The sequence below is a fragment of the Mus caroli genome, chromosome 1 (assembly GCF_900094665.2).
Source record: "Mus caroli chromosome 1, CAROLI_EIJ_v1.1, whole genome shotgun sequence".
Classification (NCBI taxonomy): domain Eukaryota; kingdom Metazoa; phylum Chordata; class Mammalia; order Rodentia; family Muridae; genus Mus; species Mus caroli.
In genome coordinates this window covers 48,578,123-48,597,752 of record NC_034570.1, presented here as the reverse complement: position 1 = coordinate 48,597,752, position 19,630 = coordinate 48,578,123, and the positions used below count along the sequence as shown (strand labels likewise).

Here is a 19,630-nt window from a genome sequence, read left to right as displayed (position 1 = left end):
TACAAGGAGATAAGAATGGATTAATTCACATTCTTCTACGTGATAACTGCCAGTTGTGCCAGCACCATTTGTTGAAAATGCTGTCTTTTTTTCCACTGGTAGTTTTAGCTTCCTTGTCAAAGATCAAGTGACCATAGGTGTGTGGGTTCATCTCTGGGTTTTCAGTTCTATTCCATTGATCTACCTGTCTGTCGATATACGAGTACCGTGCAGTTTTTAATCACAATCCCCGCGTGCATTTATTGTAGTGTTCTATGTCAGGTACACTGCTTAAGATGCCATTCTGGCCCTCAGCTGAGCACAACTGTGATGGTGCTATGTGAAAAGGATTAGAAGGACTAGGAGGTGTGACTTTGTTGGAGAAAGTGTGTCACTAAGGTTGGCTTTGAGAAGTCAAAAGCCCGTACCAGGCCCAAGCTTTTGCCAGGCAAGCGAGCGTGTAGCATCTCAACTACATCTCCAACACTGTGCCTGCCTGCCTGCCTGCCTAATGCCATGCTCCCTGCCATGATGATAATGGACTAAACCTCTGAAACTGTAAGCCAAACACCAGTTAAGTGCTTTCATTTATATGAGTTTCCTTGGCCAAGGTGTCTCTCCTCCGCACCAGGATAGTGACTAAGACAACAACTTTCAAAATTCCCACATACCCAAACAGCGCCTGGCAGAGACATGATATCACTGCTCATTACAACTCATGCACTATCCAGGAGCTTTCTGGATGTTTGGTCTCCAATTAGATGTGGCATGGGGGCTGATATTTGGAAGCAGGATTTGTATCTTCCCACCAGAGACTGAAAATGTTTCTATATGAGGGCAGATTTTTGTTTTGCTTTTTGGTAATAAAGGGGGAACTGGAGAATGGGAGAGTAAATTGAAAGAAATGAGAATTGAGAGAGACTTAGAAATAATGCGCTTCCTTCCTTCCTTCCTTCCTTCCTTCCTTCCTTCCTTCCTTCCTCCCTCCCTCCTTTCCTTTCCTTTCCTTTCCTTTCCTTTCCTTTCCTTTCCTTTCCTTTCCTTTCCTTTCCTTTCCTTTCCTTTCCTTTTTCCTTTTTCCTTTTTCCTTTCCTTTCCTTTCCTTTCCTTTCCTTTCCTTTCCTTTCCTTTCCTTTCCTTTCCTTTCCTTCTTTCCTTCTGTTCTTGAGAAGGAAGCTTGCTTCCCATTTAGCAATACATAGGAAACGAAAGAATGAGTCAGTTAGGGCTCATGGGGAGGATGGTCTTAGCACATCCAAGGAAACAAATCCAGGAGGGTTAGAGATGCCAAAACTTAAGCCCACAGGCTGGCTCCTGGTACACCCTCCAACGAAGGAAACATGTAACACTTAGGCCAGATTGTGTGGCAAGAGTGAGGCCCACTGTGAAGGAACCCACAGAATAAACCACTTTTTACATTGACAGGCAAACAAAGTTAGTTTTTGGAACATCATGGTTTCATGATGTGACAAGAAGATGAAAGTGGTATAATTTTTTTGTGTGTATTTCATCTTTTTAAAATCCAAAACTATTTTCCTCGTCACTATGCCCTTGAAATAGCAGCCATCTTATGTAAATGAAAGCATGACTTAATGAGGTGAAATGTTATGAACTTTGAAAGAAAGAGCCCTTTGCACTAGCTTTTCGGTTAGTGTGCTCTTGCTTTGGGCTAGGTAAGCTGCTGTGTTGTTGTTTTTATTGTTGTTTTAATAGTGTTCCTTTTTCTCCTGCACTGAGCTTAAGTTTTGAAAAGAATGCAAGAGAGATGGGGGGTCCATTTATTGGGCTTTAGCCTTAAATCCTGAAGGCTTCTGGCAGGGGTGAAGTCCCTTGTTCCTGCTAAAGATTTGAGATAGGAAAGAAGTCAGCAAAAGCGACACAGGAACAGTGTGAGTTCCCACTCAATGTGTGCTGTGCAAAACTAACACTGGAAAAAAAAATGAAGTAGATGGCAGTCCTTCTGGTTACAGGGAGAAAGGTGATCAAGTAAAAATCACGTCTTCTGTTGGCTCGACAACCCACTGGTAGTTATGTCCAACCTGCAGCCTGCAGGACACATGTGTCCCAGCATAGCTATGAACAAAACCCAACACATCAGTAGATGGCATCCTCATATTGCTATGACAAAGGCTGGGCATTTCTAGATGTTAGAGCCAAGCCACAGGGAGAGCCCAGGGGTTCCTTTGACATCTGTCAAAGGAATCTCTCTGCAGAGGAGAAGCCAGAGAAATCAGGGGTGGGGCAGAAAGGAGGGTTCCTGTGAGAAATGGTCCTTACTACTATAAGGGCAAGGTTGCTGTGCATTGCACCTCAGAGTCAAAAAGAGCTGGCTGGGAACCCAGTGTGATTGTTTCCTGATCTCATGACTGCACACCTCTGTCTGCTCTGTTCCTTATCTGGCAAGCTCCTCACAAAGGGAGAGACTTACCTAAGTAAGTTGTTTCAAAGTTCCTGAGAAAAGAATTGATCATGGGATGGTGAGGAGAGACTGGTATGGGCATCTCCCAAGAATACTGATCAGGCACTGCAGAGATGGCTCAGTGGTTAAGAGCACTTGTTGCATCTTGGGTATTCTAAGTTTCTGGGCTAATATCCACGTATCAGTGAGTGCATATCATGTGTGTTCTTTTGTGATTGGGTTACCTCACTCAGGATGATACCTTCCAGATCCATCCATTTGCCTAGGAATTTCATAAATTCATTCTTTTTAATAGCTGAGGAGTACTCCATTGTGTAAATGTACCACATTTTCTGTATCCATTCCTCTGTTGAGGGACATCTGGGTTCTTTCCAGCTTCTGGCTATTATAAATAAGGCTGCTATGAACATAGTGGAGCATGTGTTCTTATTACTAGTTGGAACATCTTCTGGATATATGCCCAGGAGAGGTATTGCTGGATCTTCTGGTAGTACTATGTCCAATTTGCAAAACACATGAAACTCAAGAAGAAGAAGGAAGACAAAAGTATGGATATTTCATTCCTTCTTAGAAGGGGAAACAAAATACCCATGGAAGGAGTTTCAGAGACAAAGTTCAGAGCTGAGACTGAAGGAAGGACCATCCAGAGACTGCCCCACCCAGGGATCCATCCCATAACCAACCACCAAACCCAGACACTATGGCAGATTCCAACAAGATTTTGCTGACAGGACCCTCATATAGCTGTCTCTTGTGAGGCTATGCCAGTGCCTGGCAAATACAGAAGTGGATGCTCATAGTCATCTATTGGATGGAACACAGGGCCTCCAATGAAGGAGCTAGAGAAAGTACCCAAGGAGCTGAAGGGGTCTGCAGCACCATAGGAGGAACAACAATATGAACTAACCAATACCCCCAGAGCTCGTGTCTCTAGTTGCATATTTAGCAGAAGATGGCCAAGTTGGTCATCAGTGGGAGGAGAGGCCCTTGGTCTTGTGAAGATTCTTTTTTTTTTTTTTCCAGATAATGTTTGTTTAATTTGTCTCCAGGTAGGAATAGTCCAAGTTCACAAAAGCTTACGTGACTTGTTTTTCTACATATAAAACCAAACACACAGCAGTACAACAGCAAATGAACATGCTGAATGTGTTTATAGGTCACTTTACTACAGCAAGATTCTATGCCCCAGTATAAGGGAATGCCAGGGCTAGGAAGCAGGAGTGGGTGGGTTAGGGAGCAGGGGGAGGGGGGAGGGTATAGGGGACTTTCAGAGAGGAAACCAGGGAAGGGAGATAACATTTGAAACGTAAATGAAGAAAATATCTAATTTAAAAGAAAAAAGAAAAAAAAAAGTACTTGTTGCTCTTGTTTGGTTTTGGTTTGGCCCTGGGTTTGGTTCAAGGCACTCACATGATGGGTCACAACCAACCTCACTTTAGTCAGAGGATCTAATGCCCTCTTCAGGCCTCCTCAGAAATTGCACACACATGGTGTAAAGATATAAATTCAGGGAAATGTTCATACATACATACATACATACATACATACATACATACATCTTTTTTAAAAGATTGTAAGACTTTTGAGGATGTATGTTAGGGTTGGGCTGGTGAATAGAACCAAAGTATACTTTTCAAAAGAATGCAAAGCACAGCTCACTTACAAAGAGAGAAGGAGAATCTATTAAAGATTTAAAAAGAATTCTCATTAAGTAGTGAAAGAATGAATAAGATGCAAAGCTCACCTAAGGACCATTTGAGAAACATCAGTTAATGCAGTGGTGGGATGGGACCAGGAGGCTACACATTAAACTAGTTAATATCCCAAAGGAAACAAGGTAACCCCTGGGTTTTCTTTCCTAACAGCTAGGGATAGTTTGTATCTCTGCTAGGAACAAATCTACAAGTTAATATGTAACTTTGCAGAGAATCAGCCTTTAATTAGCATTAGACTATCAAATGAATGGTAGGCTAGGCATGTTAGTACTTTTGAAAAGATATGGAACTTTCCAAGTTGTCTTATGTACAAGTTTGAACATCTGGGGCATATGTCAGTGGTAAGTGCATGCCTAGCATATGGGGAACCCTGAGATAGAGCACCAATGTTCCTCTTAACAGTGGGGCATCTATCAGTTGCCTTTGATATCTACCCTGTTGTTTTGAATCGTAAACTCTTGTTACCAGTGTTTGTTGGCTAATTAGCACTGACTTCTGTTTTTCCTCTTTTGCCCCTACATAACACACGCACACACACACACACACACACACTCACACACACACACACACACACCACACATACCACACATGCATACATGTAACACAAGAATGCATAGGAAAAAGAATTAAAAAAAAACATGAGATGCCTTTTTCACAGGTAGAATACAATATGTTCAACTTACTAATAGAAAAGGGTGACGTTAACTTTGAAATGCTCTCAAGATTCAAGAGATTAATAGATATGATTTGCATTTGTTCCTTTTTTAGAAACATCAGGAATAGCAGAGCTTTTTTCTATACTGACATTTCCTTGTAGTAAATGTTGCCATTATCAGAGTGGACTTGTACACATTCATGACCATGTCCTAAGTAGGTAGGAAGGGTTCTCTAGGAAGGTTTTTGCTGTGCCAGCAACCAAGGCACCCACTCACTTTTTATCAGGGCTAGTATTTCTAGAATTTACTAGTAGTTGTGGTCCACAGTATAGATGGTTGGTTCCACTCATAAAGCTTAAATAAAGAGTGTATTCTCTGATAGTTAATCTTCACTGTCAGCTTTATAGGAAACAGAATTATGCAGGGAACAAACTTTTGGATGTGTCTGTGAAAAAGTCCAGAGAGGTTTGGCTGAGTTGAGAAGTCCCTTGCACAGTGTGGGTGGGACCTTCATGGATTGTATCCCAATCTTTATAAAAAGGAGAAGACACCAGAAGGCCAGCTTTCATCTCCCTACTTCCTGACTGTCCACACAATGTGACCAGCATGCCTTGTGCTCCTGCCTCTAGGTCTGCCCACCATGATGACTTATACCCTTTCTTAAACTGTCAGCCAAAGCAAAGGTTTCCTCTTGTAAGTTTCTTTTTTTATTCAGGTATCTTGTCAAAGCAACAAGAAAAAGTAACAAATTCAACTCTGCCAACAACAAAACTGGCTGGTATTGCTTTACAAATCAGACTGGATATAATGTAGAAGACAGCCAAAGAAACGTCAGAAGTCACCCAGTTTATCCATCTAAGTTTTAAATAGAAATCTCTCTTTTTTTTTATGATAACAATGTTTATTCCTGAAGGAAGTTTAGAATGTGAGAAAGTGGGAACAGGAAATGAATACACCCTTAGTTGTGACCCTCTTCTTATCATTGTTAACCTTTTGGTAGATTCCCTTCACATTTTACACACACACGCACACGCACACACACACACACACACACACACACACACACATGTGATATGGATCATACAATCTTATGCACTGTTTTTTCCCCATAAAATATTATGACAGTCTTTTTTCAGTGATGCTAATAACTCTTGGTCAATATGCAAATGAATAAGTCATATTCAGTTATTAGAAGTCCACAATTTAGCCATAGTTCCATAATTTAGTTTATACTGTGACTACTGAATAGCTGTGAACATAAATCTTTCTTGGGATGCAGGGTCTGAAGTGGCTTTTTACTGGGTCAAAATCTCTTAACATTTTCAGAGCAGGACAGTTTTCATGCAGTTGGCATCTTGCACTGGCTTTTTCCATCACTGTAAGTTTGATTAGCCTTTCTTTACACGAAGTACAGGCTCTTATGCCTTTTAATTGGCAAGGAAATCAACAGGAACTGAGCACACACTGGAGGGAGGAGATAAGCAGTCATCACAATCAACTCCTAAGAGGAAATGGAACTGTAATCCAGCCAAGCTTCCAACAGCACCCTCCTCGATCTGTGTTATCGCCTCTTAATGTAGCATAGTGCTTGATTTACACACGTGAAGAGAGTTAATGGTTCCTTATTTTGGGAATTTAGGGTAGGGGGAGTGAGTGGAGAGAGAAATGAAAGTGCATTAAATTCATACCTTTCTAGAATTAATGAGTTCCTGGGAGTATCTTTTTCCTGTGAAGGGATGTGAGCAGAATAGTGAGAAGATAGTCCGTGCTGTTCTTGATGCGGGCAGCAGCATGGGGAAGCTGTTTGTTCAGGGTTGGGATGAGCATTTGCAGTGAGCAGAGAGCCAGGTGCCCACAGATGTCACTATGGCTTGTCATATTAGTTCTGATATTAAAAGGCCTCTGGGATCTCCTGAAAGCTAACTATCCATTCTACCTAGGAAAGCTATTTCTGTAACAACCTAGACCATTATCTAACATGACCATAAGTTTGATGGATTGACAATTAACTTGTGTTTCTTAAGTATCCTAAACAGTTTGTAGTAGCAGCTTTCAAATGACTAGAACTTCACATTGCATTTTTCAGAATTATATAGGTACAATACCTAAAATGAGTTGATACATAGTATGTTGTAACCAAATATAACCTTAATTTTGTAACAATATACAAAGATATAGACCAATGTGAGATTTTTGGCTAGTATTAGCTCTATAGTTCAAGAGTAGATTAAATAATCTACCCTTTATTCCTATTACTCCTATATTATACACTATACCCTCTGTTTCCTTTTCATCCCTTCTCCCCTTGTTCCCCTTAACACTAAATAGGAGAGAAAGAAGGATAGAGGAAAGAAAAAAGAGAGAAAGAAATCCCTGAGTCTAACCTCCTTCATTTTGCTTCTTCCCTGATCAAGATTATAGCAACTTGTAACCACGCTCCTTAAATGATGACAAACATACATCATCCATTAAATGACCAAAAACTATCCACATCACCTCTTGCGAATGTGAACAAGGCTCTCTTAAAACTGTTTCTGCCGATTTGAGGTGTTATTTTCCTTTTGCAGGGCCCATAAAAAGTGGGATATTGGTCACTGTTAAGAAAGCTAGCTATAGCTTTGGTGACCAGTCTTTGCATTTCAAAGGAATTTTGAAGGAAAGGTGGTATTGGCACAATGGGGTGGTTTGAGACCAGCTGGCTCAGTCTCTTTAATAGGTGGATCTATTCATTGCTTCTCTCTCTCTCTCTCTCTCTCTCTCTCTCTCTCTCTCTCTCTCTCTCTCACACACACACACACACACACACACACACACAAGCTGAGAAGCTAAGGTATGTTCTTGGGGTTGCCCAAGAAGCATTTCATTCTTAGGCATAAACAAGTGGAATATGAAATAGGACTTTTGGCAGAGGTGCCAACTTCCCAGGATTCTTTTCCTGTGCCGAGCCCTTCATAGTCTGAGCAGGTTCTTACTGCTAAAATATCAAGGACTCCATCTCCAAAACTCCTCTTGTCTTAGTCCCTGTGGGCATGTCTGAATGTTCTCTAACTCCCCCCTGCCCTCCTATTCATGGACACTAAGTATGGTGTCAGAGTCTAACCAGAAACAGGCAGAGCAGGGTTCGTTCTCAGATCCATTAGCCAGACTTTCCTGTTTTCACAGTCTGAACCACACTCATTCTGTTTTCTTAAACAGAACATTTAAGAACTAGTTTACTCAGCCTGAGGCCCTTGGGATCCCTAAATTTTTCACTGCCATGTTTTCAAATAGAGAGAGCTTATACTATTTATAAAGCTTGGGTTTCCAGATCAAGTGCAATATTTATGCGTTCCTCACAGAGTTCAATGAGATGGTTGCTGCACTGGCCTAGCAACCCTCCAGCCTACCACTGAAGTTCATATTTATCCTTTATTTTATCACAAATGCACTTTGTAAAAGAGGGTTCAAACTCTGCTTGTTCCATCTGCTGTCTTCTAAGACATTAAGCTGCTCTTTGAGTGAGCCTCCTAGTCCTGGGGAAATGCCTCTAGGTTAAAAAAAAAATGTGCTGAAAATTGTGTAAGCTTAAATACAGCCATCTGTCTTCCCTGGCTGAACAAGATGCTGAAGGTCAGGGGTGGAGTCACTCTGCAGTCCCAGCAGTCAAGGCTTGAGCCCATGGGCTCAGAACCAGCCTGGGAAACAGGAAGCTATCCCCCAACAACTGCAACAGCAAAATCTAGCCGCCGAACCAGCTTCCACATAGTCCTATGAGCCAACCTATGATCAAGATGGTTGGAAAGTGAATTTGCTTATTCTGTCTCCTTTCTACTCATCGCCTCATCTGTACCTGTCTGTGGGACTTGGGAGTGGCTGTAATACTAAATCTTCTGGGTTTCTGTACCCAAAAAAAAGAGTCTTGGCAAACTGATGCTGGTTGGACAAAGCAAAAAAAAAAAAAAAAAAAAAAGGACTAAGCTGGGTTATTTTTTTATGTAGAGACTTTATAGTTGATTGCTCAGTTGAGAAGAGAATGAACTTCAGAATTTTAAAGGTAGCAAGAGATACACGAAATAGTCTACAAGATGGTTTTATTAAGGCAATCCTCAGGATGGGAACACATTTTATCGAGTCCATAAAAGTCTTTGGCATCACGTTGGGTATGTACATATTGGATTGATGACATTAGGTCTGGGTATAGTTCATTATGAATGCATGGACTGTGTGAATTTGGATAAGCATGTTAATTGGAAGTATACTTAAGGGAAAGTTAAACTGATAGTCTTTCTGTCAGATATGTAGTCATATCCCCTGATTTGTAACTCCAAGATCTCTGTACTCACTACATCCTGCAAACTGCTCTTTGGCATGTGTTTTTGGCATGTTTTACCTAAACTAGTCTGTGGAAGAGCCATTCCATTGTATTCATTCGTGTGTGTGTGTGTGTGTGTGTGTGTGTGTGTGTGTGTTCTATTTTTTTTACTAGATATTTTCTTTATTTACATTTCAAATGTTATCCTCTTTCCTAGTTCCCCTTCTGAAAATCCCCCTATCCACTCCCCCACTCCTGCTCCCTAACCTACCGACTCCCACTTTTTGGCCCTAGCATTCCCCTATACTGGGGCATAGAACCTTCACAGGACCAAGGGCCTCTCCTCCCATTGATGACCTACTAGGCCATCCTCTGCTACATATGCAGCTAGAGCCACGAGTCCCTCCATGTGTTTTCTTTGATTGGTGGTTTAGTCCCAGGGAGCTCTGGGGTACTGGTTAGTTCATATTGTTGTTCCTCCTATGGGGCCGCAAACCCCTTAAGCTCCTTGGGTGCTTTCTGTAGCTCTTTCATTGGGGACCCTGTGCTCCATCCAATGGATGGCTGTGAGCATCCACGTGTGTATTTGCCAGGCACTGGCAGAGCCTCTCAGGAGACAGCTATATCAGGCTCCTGTCAACAAGCTCCACAACTATCCACAATAGTGTCTGGGTTTGGTGGTGGTTTATGGGATGGATCCCCAGTTGGGGCAGTCTCTGGATGGTCATTCCTTCAGTCTCTGCTCCTAACTTTGTCTCTGTAACTCCTTCCATGGGTATTTTGTTCCCCCTTCTAAGAAGGATCAAAGTGTCCACACTTTTGTCTTCTTTTTGAGTTTCATATGTTTGCAAATTGTGTCTTGGCTATTCTGAGGTTCTGGGCTAATATCCACTTATCAATAAGTACATATCATGTGNGTTCTTTTGTGATTGGGTTGCCTCGCTTAGGAGCCATTCCGTTTCTGGTTTTGACAAAGTAGTCTGAGGCTGATCTCCGTAGGGCAACGTTATTTTCCAAACCTATTGCAAGCTACAAGCCATATCATGAATTGTGGTATGAGTACTCTGATTCTATCTGGCCCACATATGCCTCCAGGGAGGGGTTAATGCAACATATAGTGTCAGAGATGCATGGAATCTCTGCCCTATTCCCTGTGGTTGATATATGATATGTGATACAGCCCAAATCCCTCTGCCTTTTCTCACTGCACATTCTTCTCAAACAACCTCATATACAAGGACACTTTAAACAAGATCTCTATTCTGAGCTGCATACTTTTATATTCAGCCGGCCATGAAACCAGTGGTCATGACCCCTTTGGGTTTGGATGTCTCATAGGGGTTTCCTAAGACCACTAGAGAACACAGATATCCACATTACAGTTCATAACAGTAGCAAAATTACAGCTATGAAGTAGCAACAAAAGTAATTTTCTAGTGAGCGTCACCACAACATGAGGGGCTGTATTAAAGGGTCGCAGCATTAGGAGGGGTGAGAAACACTGCATTCAATTAAACATATCCCACTGAATAGCCTCACTATTATTCAAACCCTAGTTCACTGCACAGGTCTCTTCTATGACCTTGCTTGTTCTTTCTTCTGTTACCAGCTCTTCTATCACCAACGCTGGTAAGCTGGATGTCATCCCTGATTGTAATCATCCCATGCTCTCTGACGTTCAACCAATGAAGCACGTATATTCTACTTTCTAGATCCTTAGTGCTGTATGGGTAGAGTCTTTGATCAGAGCTGTGATCTCAGAGCCTAGCACAATCCTCAACAAATAATTATTGAATGGATTCTGCTCACAAAGGAACAAATGAGACTTCTGCTTCCTTTTGTTTCTGTTGAATATTGAAAGAACCAATATTCTCAAATTAAGGAAAAACCTTAATTTGAGAATATTGGTTCTTTCCAACTTAAGTTATGATTTAGAAATTCCAGAGTGGGAATATAACTGGCTCCCCATTTCTAGGGTTGAATCTCTCCCCCCTCCCCCCAGCATCACTACAGTTATTGTTCACATTGTACCCAGAATGGCTTTTTTTTTTAATCAAAAAAGCCTAGAATGTGATCATAATTATGGTTCTTCCCTACCTACATCATTTTATTGACTGAATAGTGTCCTTATTCTAAATCTACATTTAAAAATAATGTCCTCAAATACTCTGAAAATGACCTAGAAGCTGAGAAGATAGTTCACAAACATGTCAACCTGAATTTGAATCCCCAGAACCTGTGTAAAAGTCAGACCCAGCAGAGCACATCTGCAATCTCCGTAGCAAGATGGGAGTGGAGACAGGAGGATCACCATCAGCTCACAAGCCAGCCAGGCACATGCAGCACAAGCAACAGATAGACTCTGTCTCAGCCGAGATAGAAGGAGTGACCTGACACTTGAGGTTATTGCCTGTCTTTCACCTGCATGGCATGCTCCCTATTCTCATGTCTGCTTTCTGCTGCTTGAACATTCTTTCTTTCTCAATCTGGATTGCTCCTACTGTTCAGACCTTAGGCTGGGTTTTATTCTCTCTGACTTTTATAATAGGTTTTATATTAGGTACTTATTGGGCTCCTAAATGGTCTCTGTACAGGTCCCGTGCCACCTCACTCCCTCCTGGTTTACCTGCTAACAGTTCTGGGTTTTCTGAGAGCCTCCAAGTTCTATCAGGTCAGCAACCACAGCTGCTCACTGCACAGACTGAGTTCTGGTGCCTCCTCCCACCAGTATTTGCTGACTGAGTGAAATAAGGCCTCACGTGCCGGTAGAATGATCAAACTATGTGTGTGGGAAAATCTTATTCCAGAATAAACATCACAGGGACATACCTAATCTGTGTATTCGAGACATGTTTTCCTGCCCCTGTTCATCGTGTTTGTAAAAGTGGGGGAAATAGTTCCGTGTTCCTTTGGTTACGGGTTCATTCTAGGACAGGATTTGGAGCTGGTACACACTGTCAATTCCAGGAAGTCTTGTAGGTGATAATGTTGCAAAACAAAGAACAGATGTTTACTGGCCCCATCAGGCAGCAAAGACTCCTTTTATTTCAGCTGTATAAGAGAGATGGGGTTTTAAATCAGTGCCTTTGAAGTTAAAATTAAATTTGTTTTCATTATTTTAGTATATCCTGAGTGTAAAGTCTAGATTCTATTCTCATATCAATGAAGAACAAACACAAAATATATCATATTTCCAATGTAGTTACTTCCAGTGTAGTATCTGTAAGTTTAAAATGGTGTGTTTTGAGCTGTTAATCTCTACACTTGTTAGTTAATCTACCAATGTCTCTTAATGATAACATTCTGTCCTATACATGTTGACTCTGGAAAGGTGTTCTGTACCCAACTGAAGATCTGAGGACATCATTCTTTTGGTTACATGGAAATTTAAGAACTTGTTTTAAAATAGAATTGTTTTAGTCATTTTACTGATTACAATATGGTCTGGTTGCTTCCTCTGTGATAAAACACTGACCAAAGCCAATTTGGAGGAGGAAAGGGTTTGTTTCACCTTACACTTTACAGTCTATCATTGATGAAACTCAAAGCAGGAACTTGAAGGCAGGAACTGAAGGAAGCAGAGACCATGAAGGCACTCTGCTTGCTGTCTTGCTTCCCTGGCTTTCTCAGCTATTCTTCTTACATAACCCAGACCCATCTGCCTAGGGAAAGTACTGTCCACAGTGGGCTGGGCCCTCATTAGCAACCCTTAAAATTTCCTCACAAATGGGGTCCACAAGCCAATCTGATGGAGGCAATTTCCCATGTGAGGTTCCTTCTTTCTATGCACATCTAAGTTTGTGTCAAATTGACAAAACTGTGACATGGTAACAACATATACTCACTGTGAGGACAAGAGGTTGGGAAACAGAAAGAGGAAGTTCTCTAATTCTATTGGATTGTGCATGTCTGATGTTTCCTGAATACATTGTGTTCATTTGGGTGGGGTGTTGTTGTTTTAAAGTGAAATGAGTGTTGTTTGCACTTGTGGCTTTGGAATGTGTGTTTCACTTGACAAGTTTAAGGAATTTCAAGAACGGAAGTGGGTGATATTCTTTTTAGGAAATTTTGACTTTCAGGGTTTGAATACTGAAACTCTGCCTTTATCACTCTTAATAAGAAAACCTCAGTTGCTAGGTATGATAGCACACACAGTATGTAATTGCAGCACCTGAGAGACAGAAGCAGGTAGATCTGTGAGTTCCAGGCTAGACAGGACTATACAGTGAGACACTGTCCCCTGCCCCCTGAAGAGTTAAAATAGAAAACTTCTATAAAAATTTGTGTAGGCTTCATTTGCAAGACATGAAAACATGATACCTATCTGAAGAATAAAAGATAGACTTTTATTTAATGGGTGTTACAAGACTATTAGAATGTTTAGGAAAGTGAGTCTAGGCTGGACCTCTAGGAACAAGCCTGAACTGATGTATTGTACTGGCAAGTGGCTACCTCATTCCCATAATACTGGAGAGAGCGAATCCGAAGGCAACCACTACAGTGTCTGACTCAAAGACACACACCTTTGCTGATATGCAGGGACACTTCTGCCTCTAGAGCCATCCAGATTTCTGGCTGGATCCACCCTGCCCTCATCATGGATTCCTGGTATCATCTCTTTCTTCTCTACTCTCACTGTTCTGTGGCCTTTGCATGAGAAGCTGAAAGACAAGCAAACACAACTCCACAACTATGCTCCCCTTCAGAATGACAGGAGCTTAGTCTATCAATTTCTGTCTTCCAAAGTTCAATTAGTGCATTTCATTGCCAGAACTTATTTCTTGTCTTGAGCCCTTGCTCTAGACAAGGTGTTATCTAGAAAATGTCATTTTGAGTTGTCTAACCTATGCCACATAGGGCAGTCCATGCCCACCCACCAGAAGTCTGGTGTGGACATCACTACACAGCCATCCAGGCTCTGGATATTGGACTGCTATGCCCTTTGTATGTACCCCATATGTGAAAAAGAATTTGAAGGCAAGAGAAAGAGGATCAGAAGGGGCGAGCCTACCCTTTGTTTCTCTTCATATATTCTCAGATCATGGCATCTCGATCTGTCTGTCTGTCTGTCTGTCTGTCTGTGTTGTGTCTGCTGAGGCCTTCCCTGGGCACTGTAGTTGCAGTATGATCCCCCTCAAGCCCTTTAGACCCCATCTCTGCAGTGTGTTTTCATAGCACCGTGTGCTATATAATGAACTCTGTAACTCTTATTGTGTGTCTTCCTCCATGAGAAAGTTGACTTTTACTATTGGAACTTCAGTCCATTGCACAACATCTAGGCATGAAGTAATCACTCATTAAATGTTTGTGACATGGACACATTTCTGTACATGTACCTCATGGTTCACTCATCTAAGTATGAATTGGGGATTTGTTGCTAGGATGAAAAGTATGCACAAGTAGTAAAAGAGGCTCTTACCCATGTGTCCTTCCCGCAGTCGTCCACAAGCCGGCCGTTAGCCTCTAACTCTCCTGAACCGCCAGGCGACACTTGTTCCTCCAGTCCCCTCATTCAACATATCGTCCACTCCATACATTTCATTGGCTCTTCTCCCAGTGCTCTCTTGTTACAGTATGGTCTCTCTAGAGCCCGCAGACTCTACACGTCACCTTGGCGAGGCCTTCTGTCACCGTGGCTTAACCCTCCACCTCATAATCCACCACCCTGTTTTGTTTTCATGATGTCACTGCAGATGCTTCTGTGTTTTATGTTTGTCTCTGTGTTTTATTTCTTTTTCTAATCCATGTCATTTCAATAAGGAGACCCACCAGTCTTTCCGACGTTATTTCTAGTACATGTGTGTTTGATAATGGAATAAACACTTGCTATTATTTTCCATTATAATGAATTCTCTCAGTGCAGTGGATGTAATGTACATTACTTTTCTGGACCAGCAAAGCTGAGCATCTTTTCAAGTACAAACTTTTTTTTTTTTTAAAGTAGCTAGTACATGCCAAGTTGATGTGGAAACATAAATGCTTGGCTTGCCTGTCGGTTTGAGGTGGGTGACTCTTAATCTCTGACCTTGGTTTGCTGATTCTCTGTATAATGTCTTAACGTTTGAAGCCTCCTCTCTCATTTATGCCTGCATTAGTGTCCAGAAACCACAGTTCCTTAGTGACTCTTGCTTTTCATTTTTTGTCGCCACAGCTTTTGGAAAGAACCAACACTGGTTTTGAAGAATCAGATGGCGGTGCTCTCAAGAGTCCACTCCACTTAGCAGTAAGTGAACAGCTGTGGAAAGGTTCCTCTGTTTTTCTCATAAAGAACAAGTTCCAAAAACTTACCCTGCTCTTAAGATGTAGCCCCCAAAAGGCAATGGTCAATGTTAATGATAGCAGCAGAGGGTTGAAAGCATGGGCTTTCGAGAGAGACTATGTCACCTTCTACGTCTGCCTTCCCAGCTGGTGACCTTAGATACAGTTACCTACCCTGTCCTCAGTGTCCTCATCTGTAGAATGGAAGCAAATAAAAATATGAAGCCTTCATAAAGTTGTTACCACATAAGATGTAATATATGATCTGATCACCTTAAGCTCTAATCATTTTTTATATAAAGGAAACATCTCAGCTAGAGAGATATGATTATAGAATAACACATAAACATTAGACCTAAGAATAATCAAATATCACATTTTCAAATGTCACAGCTAAAACATGTGTGAGTTTTAAATAAAACTCTGTGAGAATAGAAGGTGCAAGTTTAGAATAGCAGTTCTGTCATTCTTCCTGGATTTGCCACTGGGCCTCAGAGGAGGGCTCTGGCTCCAGTTCTCACACTGAGAGAGCTGGAGGAGCCATTATTGTCCTTATTAGCAAAGCCTCCACTTCACCTCCCAGTAATCAAAGGGGAGAGCTTTGACACTCAAACTCTTCAATGGGCTGGGGGAGTTATCACTCCCATAGCCCTGCTTCAAATGGTATCTGGTTCACCCTCAGGGATCAGCAGCTGTTTGAAAGACCCCTGCTGCCTGGCAGTCATACCCAGCCACAGCCAGCTCTCCTGCCCACCAAGCTGCTGAAAGTTGAACACTCAGTCATGGTCTGGTGGTAGAGGTGGAGGTGGTAATTAGATGTATCTTTATTTAGTAAATACAATGGAACAGGATTCAAGGAGGATGGGAAGTGGCCAGGTCTACATTGAACTGGTAAGGTTTACCTATATGATGCCCAAACACTTCTTCAGTGTTCTGGTGAGCCTTTAGAGAGGAATGTTTCATTAATAGACACAGGTAGGCATTCATGCAAGGTGAGAGGAGACAAGGCCGTTACAGAAGGGAGTGTCCAGGACCAGAGGAGCCCACCCTCCACTGCCTGTCTCCACACATACAGAAGAACACCTACAGAAGCCCACTCAGGACCTCTAAGACACCCACCAAGAGCACATCCACTATACACATAAACAAGTGCACAGGCACACATACATTTTGAATGCTGTGAAATGAGCCATCCATCTTAGTTTAAGGAGGTAGACTTAAGTGGAGAAGGAGAGTGGACAGTGGGTGTTCCTGTGGACAAAGCTTCATAGCAGTTGGCTGGAGGAGCAGAGAAGTCTGCTCTTTAGAATCCCTGTGCAGCTGTCAGCTGTGCCTGAGCAAAGATTCCTCAGAGCTTGGTATCCACCGAGGTAGCTAACCCGAGCTGCCCTTGGTGGGTCCACGCAGGGGTATTGCCCCTTTGGACATGGGGCTGATTGTGTGGCATAGAAGAGAGTTTCTAGGTGTCCAAAAATTCTATCATCTTTTTTTTCTCTCAAAAATTACTTGCTTTGTGCTTAGCATGCCAGTTACACTCCTGAGCTCTTTGGATCTCCATTCACATAGAAAAGGGTGGTAGTGTCATGGCAAAGACTGAGCTTTGGTAGTGCTGCAGCCAGCAGGGGCCTGAGAAGACAGAGTACACTATTCACATGATCAACTCATCATTACTGCAAATTACAGGGAGCCAGTTAGTTAAAGCTTAAAGACCCCTTTGAGTTGGTCGGTTTATTTGTTAGCTGTGTATTGTTGTCCAGGCACCTAAGGCCTTGTGTCTCAGTTTCCCCATCATCAGAAGAAAGGAGCATCAGTACGTCTTCAGGGGCCATCGTGGGAACAGCTTGAGCTAATCCAGGTAAAGTAATCAGAAGAGTGCCTGATGGCTAGAGTGTGCCAACAGCCAGCTTCACCCCCATTGTGTTCACATGAGTCTTCTCCTCCGTGTGACACACACTCTGGCTGTGAACCATGCCAAGCACCCTGCCAGGAGGAGATATTACAGAGAAGGAACACAGCCTCTGTCCTTGGAGAGGTCCCCATGCTTGAGAGATCTTAGACAAGCAACAGCATGACAGACGGCAATAAGTGCTACAAGAGAAAAGAAAACAGAATCCATGAGATGGAATGTTGAGGTACAGGTAGAATGCTCTTTTACAGAGCACAGAGTGTTACCCTTGCACATCTGGCCTGAGAGCGATTCACATTGCAATCTGACAGAGGAAGGTTCTGGGCACAAGGGTAAAACCCTTAAGAAAGTGAAGACTTGAGGTGTCCACTGAACAGCAATGTAGCTACCATAGAGGGAACAGAGTGGCAAGGGCAAGTTGGGGCACAAGGAGCAGGGAGAACAGCTGCCCCAACATCTCATGGGACCTCCTGGTCCCTGGTAAGAACTCTGACTTTTACTCTGAGAAAAATAGAAAGCACTTGTGGAGATTTGAGGAGATGAAGGAGGGTGACGTGAATTGCCTCAAAGATCACAAACTTACAAAAGAACCGAAGCCAAAGCCAGAGTTGAGTGACTTTGCCCAGAACGATCTCAACTGACCTGTTCTAGAATTATTTCACTCTTCTCTCTACATCAGCAGTTCTCAACCTGTGGGTCTTCACCTCTTTGGGGGGTCCCACATCAGGTATTTCTGCATATCATATATTTACATTAGGAACCATAACAGTAGAAAAATTACAGTTATAAAGTAGCAATGAAATAATTTTATGGTTGGGGGTTACCACAGCATGAGGAACTGTGTTAAAGATTTGAAGCACTAGTCTAGATGCTAACACTTAAAGTTATTTTCTTCAAGACACACATAAATGGGCTCATCACCCTCTGCAGGGTTTGCTGGAGCGTGTTGTTCTTGGGTGGAAGCATTCTAGCAGGGAAATCGAACCAGATGCCCCTAAACCTTGACCCGTAGAGAGACCTGACCTGCCTTGAGCTACTGTTTCCTGCCTGAATGATTTGAGTCTCCAGGGTTATCAGCTCATAGAATTTCATATTCATTTCATCCACTTGAAAAAATTAAATTAAGAAATGAGGTTATGTAAATGGGAGGCTCCAGCTGTTGTGATTTCCAGATGGACCTCTGGTGTCCCTGAAATGTGTTAGGCTCCCAAATTCCTTCTCCTTGTTTGCCCATAGTTTCCATCTTAAAAGGCTTAAGCGAATTAATCGTGATTAATAAATTTAAGTTGCCTAATGAGATATTTCTTGAAATAATTTAAATTAATAATTTAAATAACTTTAAAGTTTAATGCTCCAATGACATCTCAGCATAATGAAATTTACCCCTACCTAGGAAGCTATTTTCAATGCTTACCTGCTGGCAAAGGGAAAAAGAAAATCATTCTCTCCACTGGAGTCTCCCTGGGTACTATCCAAAACAAAATGAATGCCAGGGATTGTCATCATTGGTGGGTTTTGTTCAGTGATTTTTGTTTTTTTGGTTTTTTTTTTTTTCTTTTAAAAAAATCTTACTGGATTTTTGTTTTTATTTTCATTTTTTATTTTTGTTTTTGAGACAAAATAAGAAAATGAAGTTGGGTGGGTAGAGAGGTGAGAAAGGCTGGGAGGAGTTAGGGTAGTGGAAAAATATGCTCAAAATATACTGTATTGAAAAAAAAATGTAAGGGGAAAAAAAGGAGCTGCAAGCAAATGAGGAGGCAGGAAAATTCTTCCTGCAGGTGAATCTGGCTTTTGAAGCATTCTGAGTATTTTCACGTTCCTTGTGTATAAGGCCATCCGAGCTGGATTTGAAAAGCTGCACTAACTAGCTGGGTGCATCTATTGTATTTTATACTAAGCCACTTTAACCTGAAAACAGCAAATGGTGCCTTCATTACAGCTGTCCTTCTAGAAATATGTCCTGCTTCCTGCCTGGTGTTGCTCCTGACCCTTTTGTGTCTAAACCTAACTGTGCTGGCCATTGTTCTTTGTTTACATGCATTGTGAGTTCTCCTAGGCTAACTTAAGTTAACAGAAATGAAAATGTTTACTATTCTTGTCAGAATGGCAGGGGTCAGCATTTGACAAAAGTATCTGGACCCTGCTGCTCTCTGCTGGGCGTGTTTCCCTTCAGCATGGAGTCATGAGTTCTCAGTCCACTGATCCAGTAACTACCATTTACCAGAACAGTGGAAGGTGGGAGGCCAAGGTTTGGAAAGTCAGTTCTCAAAAGAGCACCGGATTCACATAGGGAATAAATTCTAACAGTCTGATTCCTGTGTGGATGTACCTGTGTTGTGTCCGGCCAGCAGATCACAGCCTGGGTTCTAGCCTGGAAAGGCATTTTGGAAACCTGGAAGAGAAGAG

The 19,630-nt window shown here is 42.0% G+C and overlaps 1 protein-coding gene across 5 annotated transcripts in view; it reads left to right on the top strand.

Moving 5' to 3' along the window:
• Ankrd44 (ankyrin repeat domain 44) overlaps positions 1-19,630 on the top strand; it is a 286,842-nt gene that overhangs the window by 234,270 nt on the left and 32,942 nt on the right. For all 5 annotated transcript variants that reach the window (XM_021160936.2, XM_029478049.1, XM_029478052.1 and 2 more), the window contains exon 17: positions 15,212-15,283. In XM_021160936.2, coding sequence (XP_021016595.1) covers positions 15,212-15,283 — 72 coding nt within the window. The remainder of the gene's footprint in view (positions 1-15,211; positions 15,284-19,630) is intronic.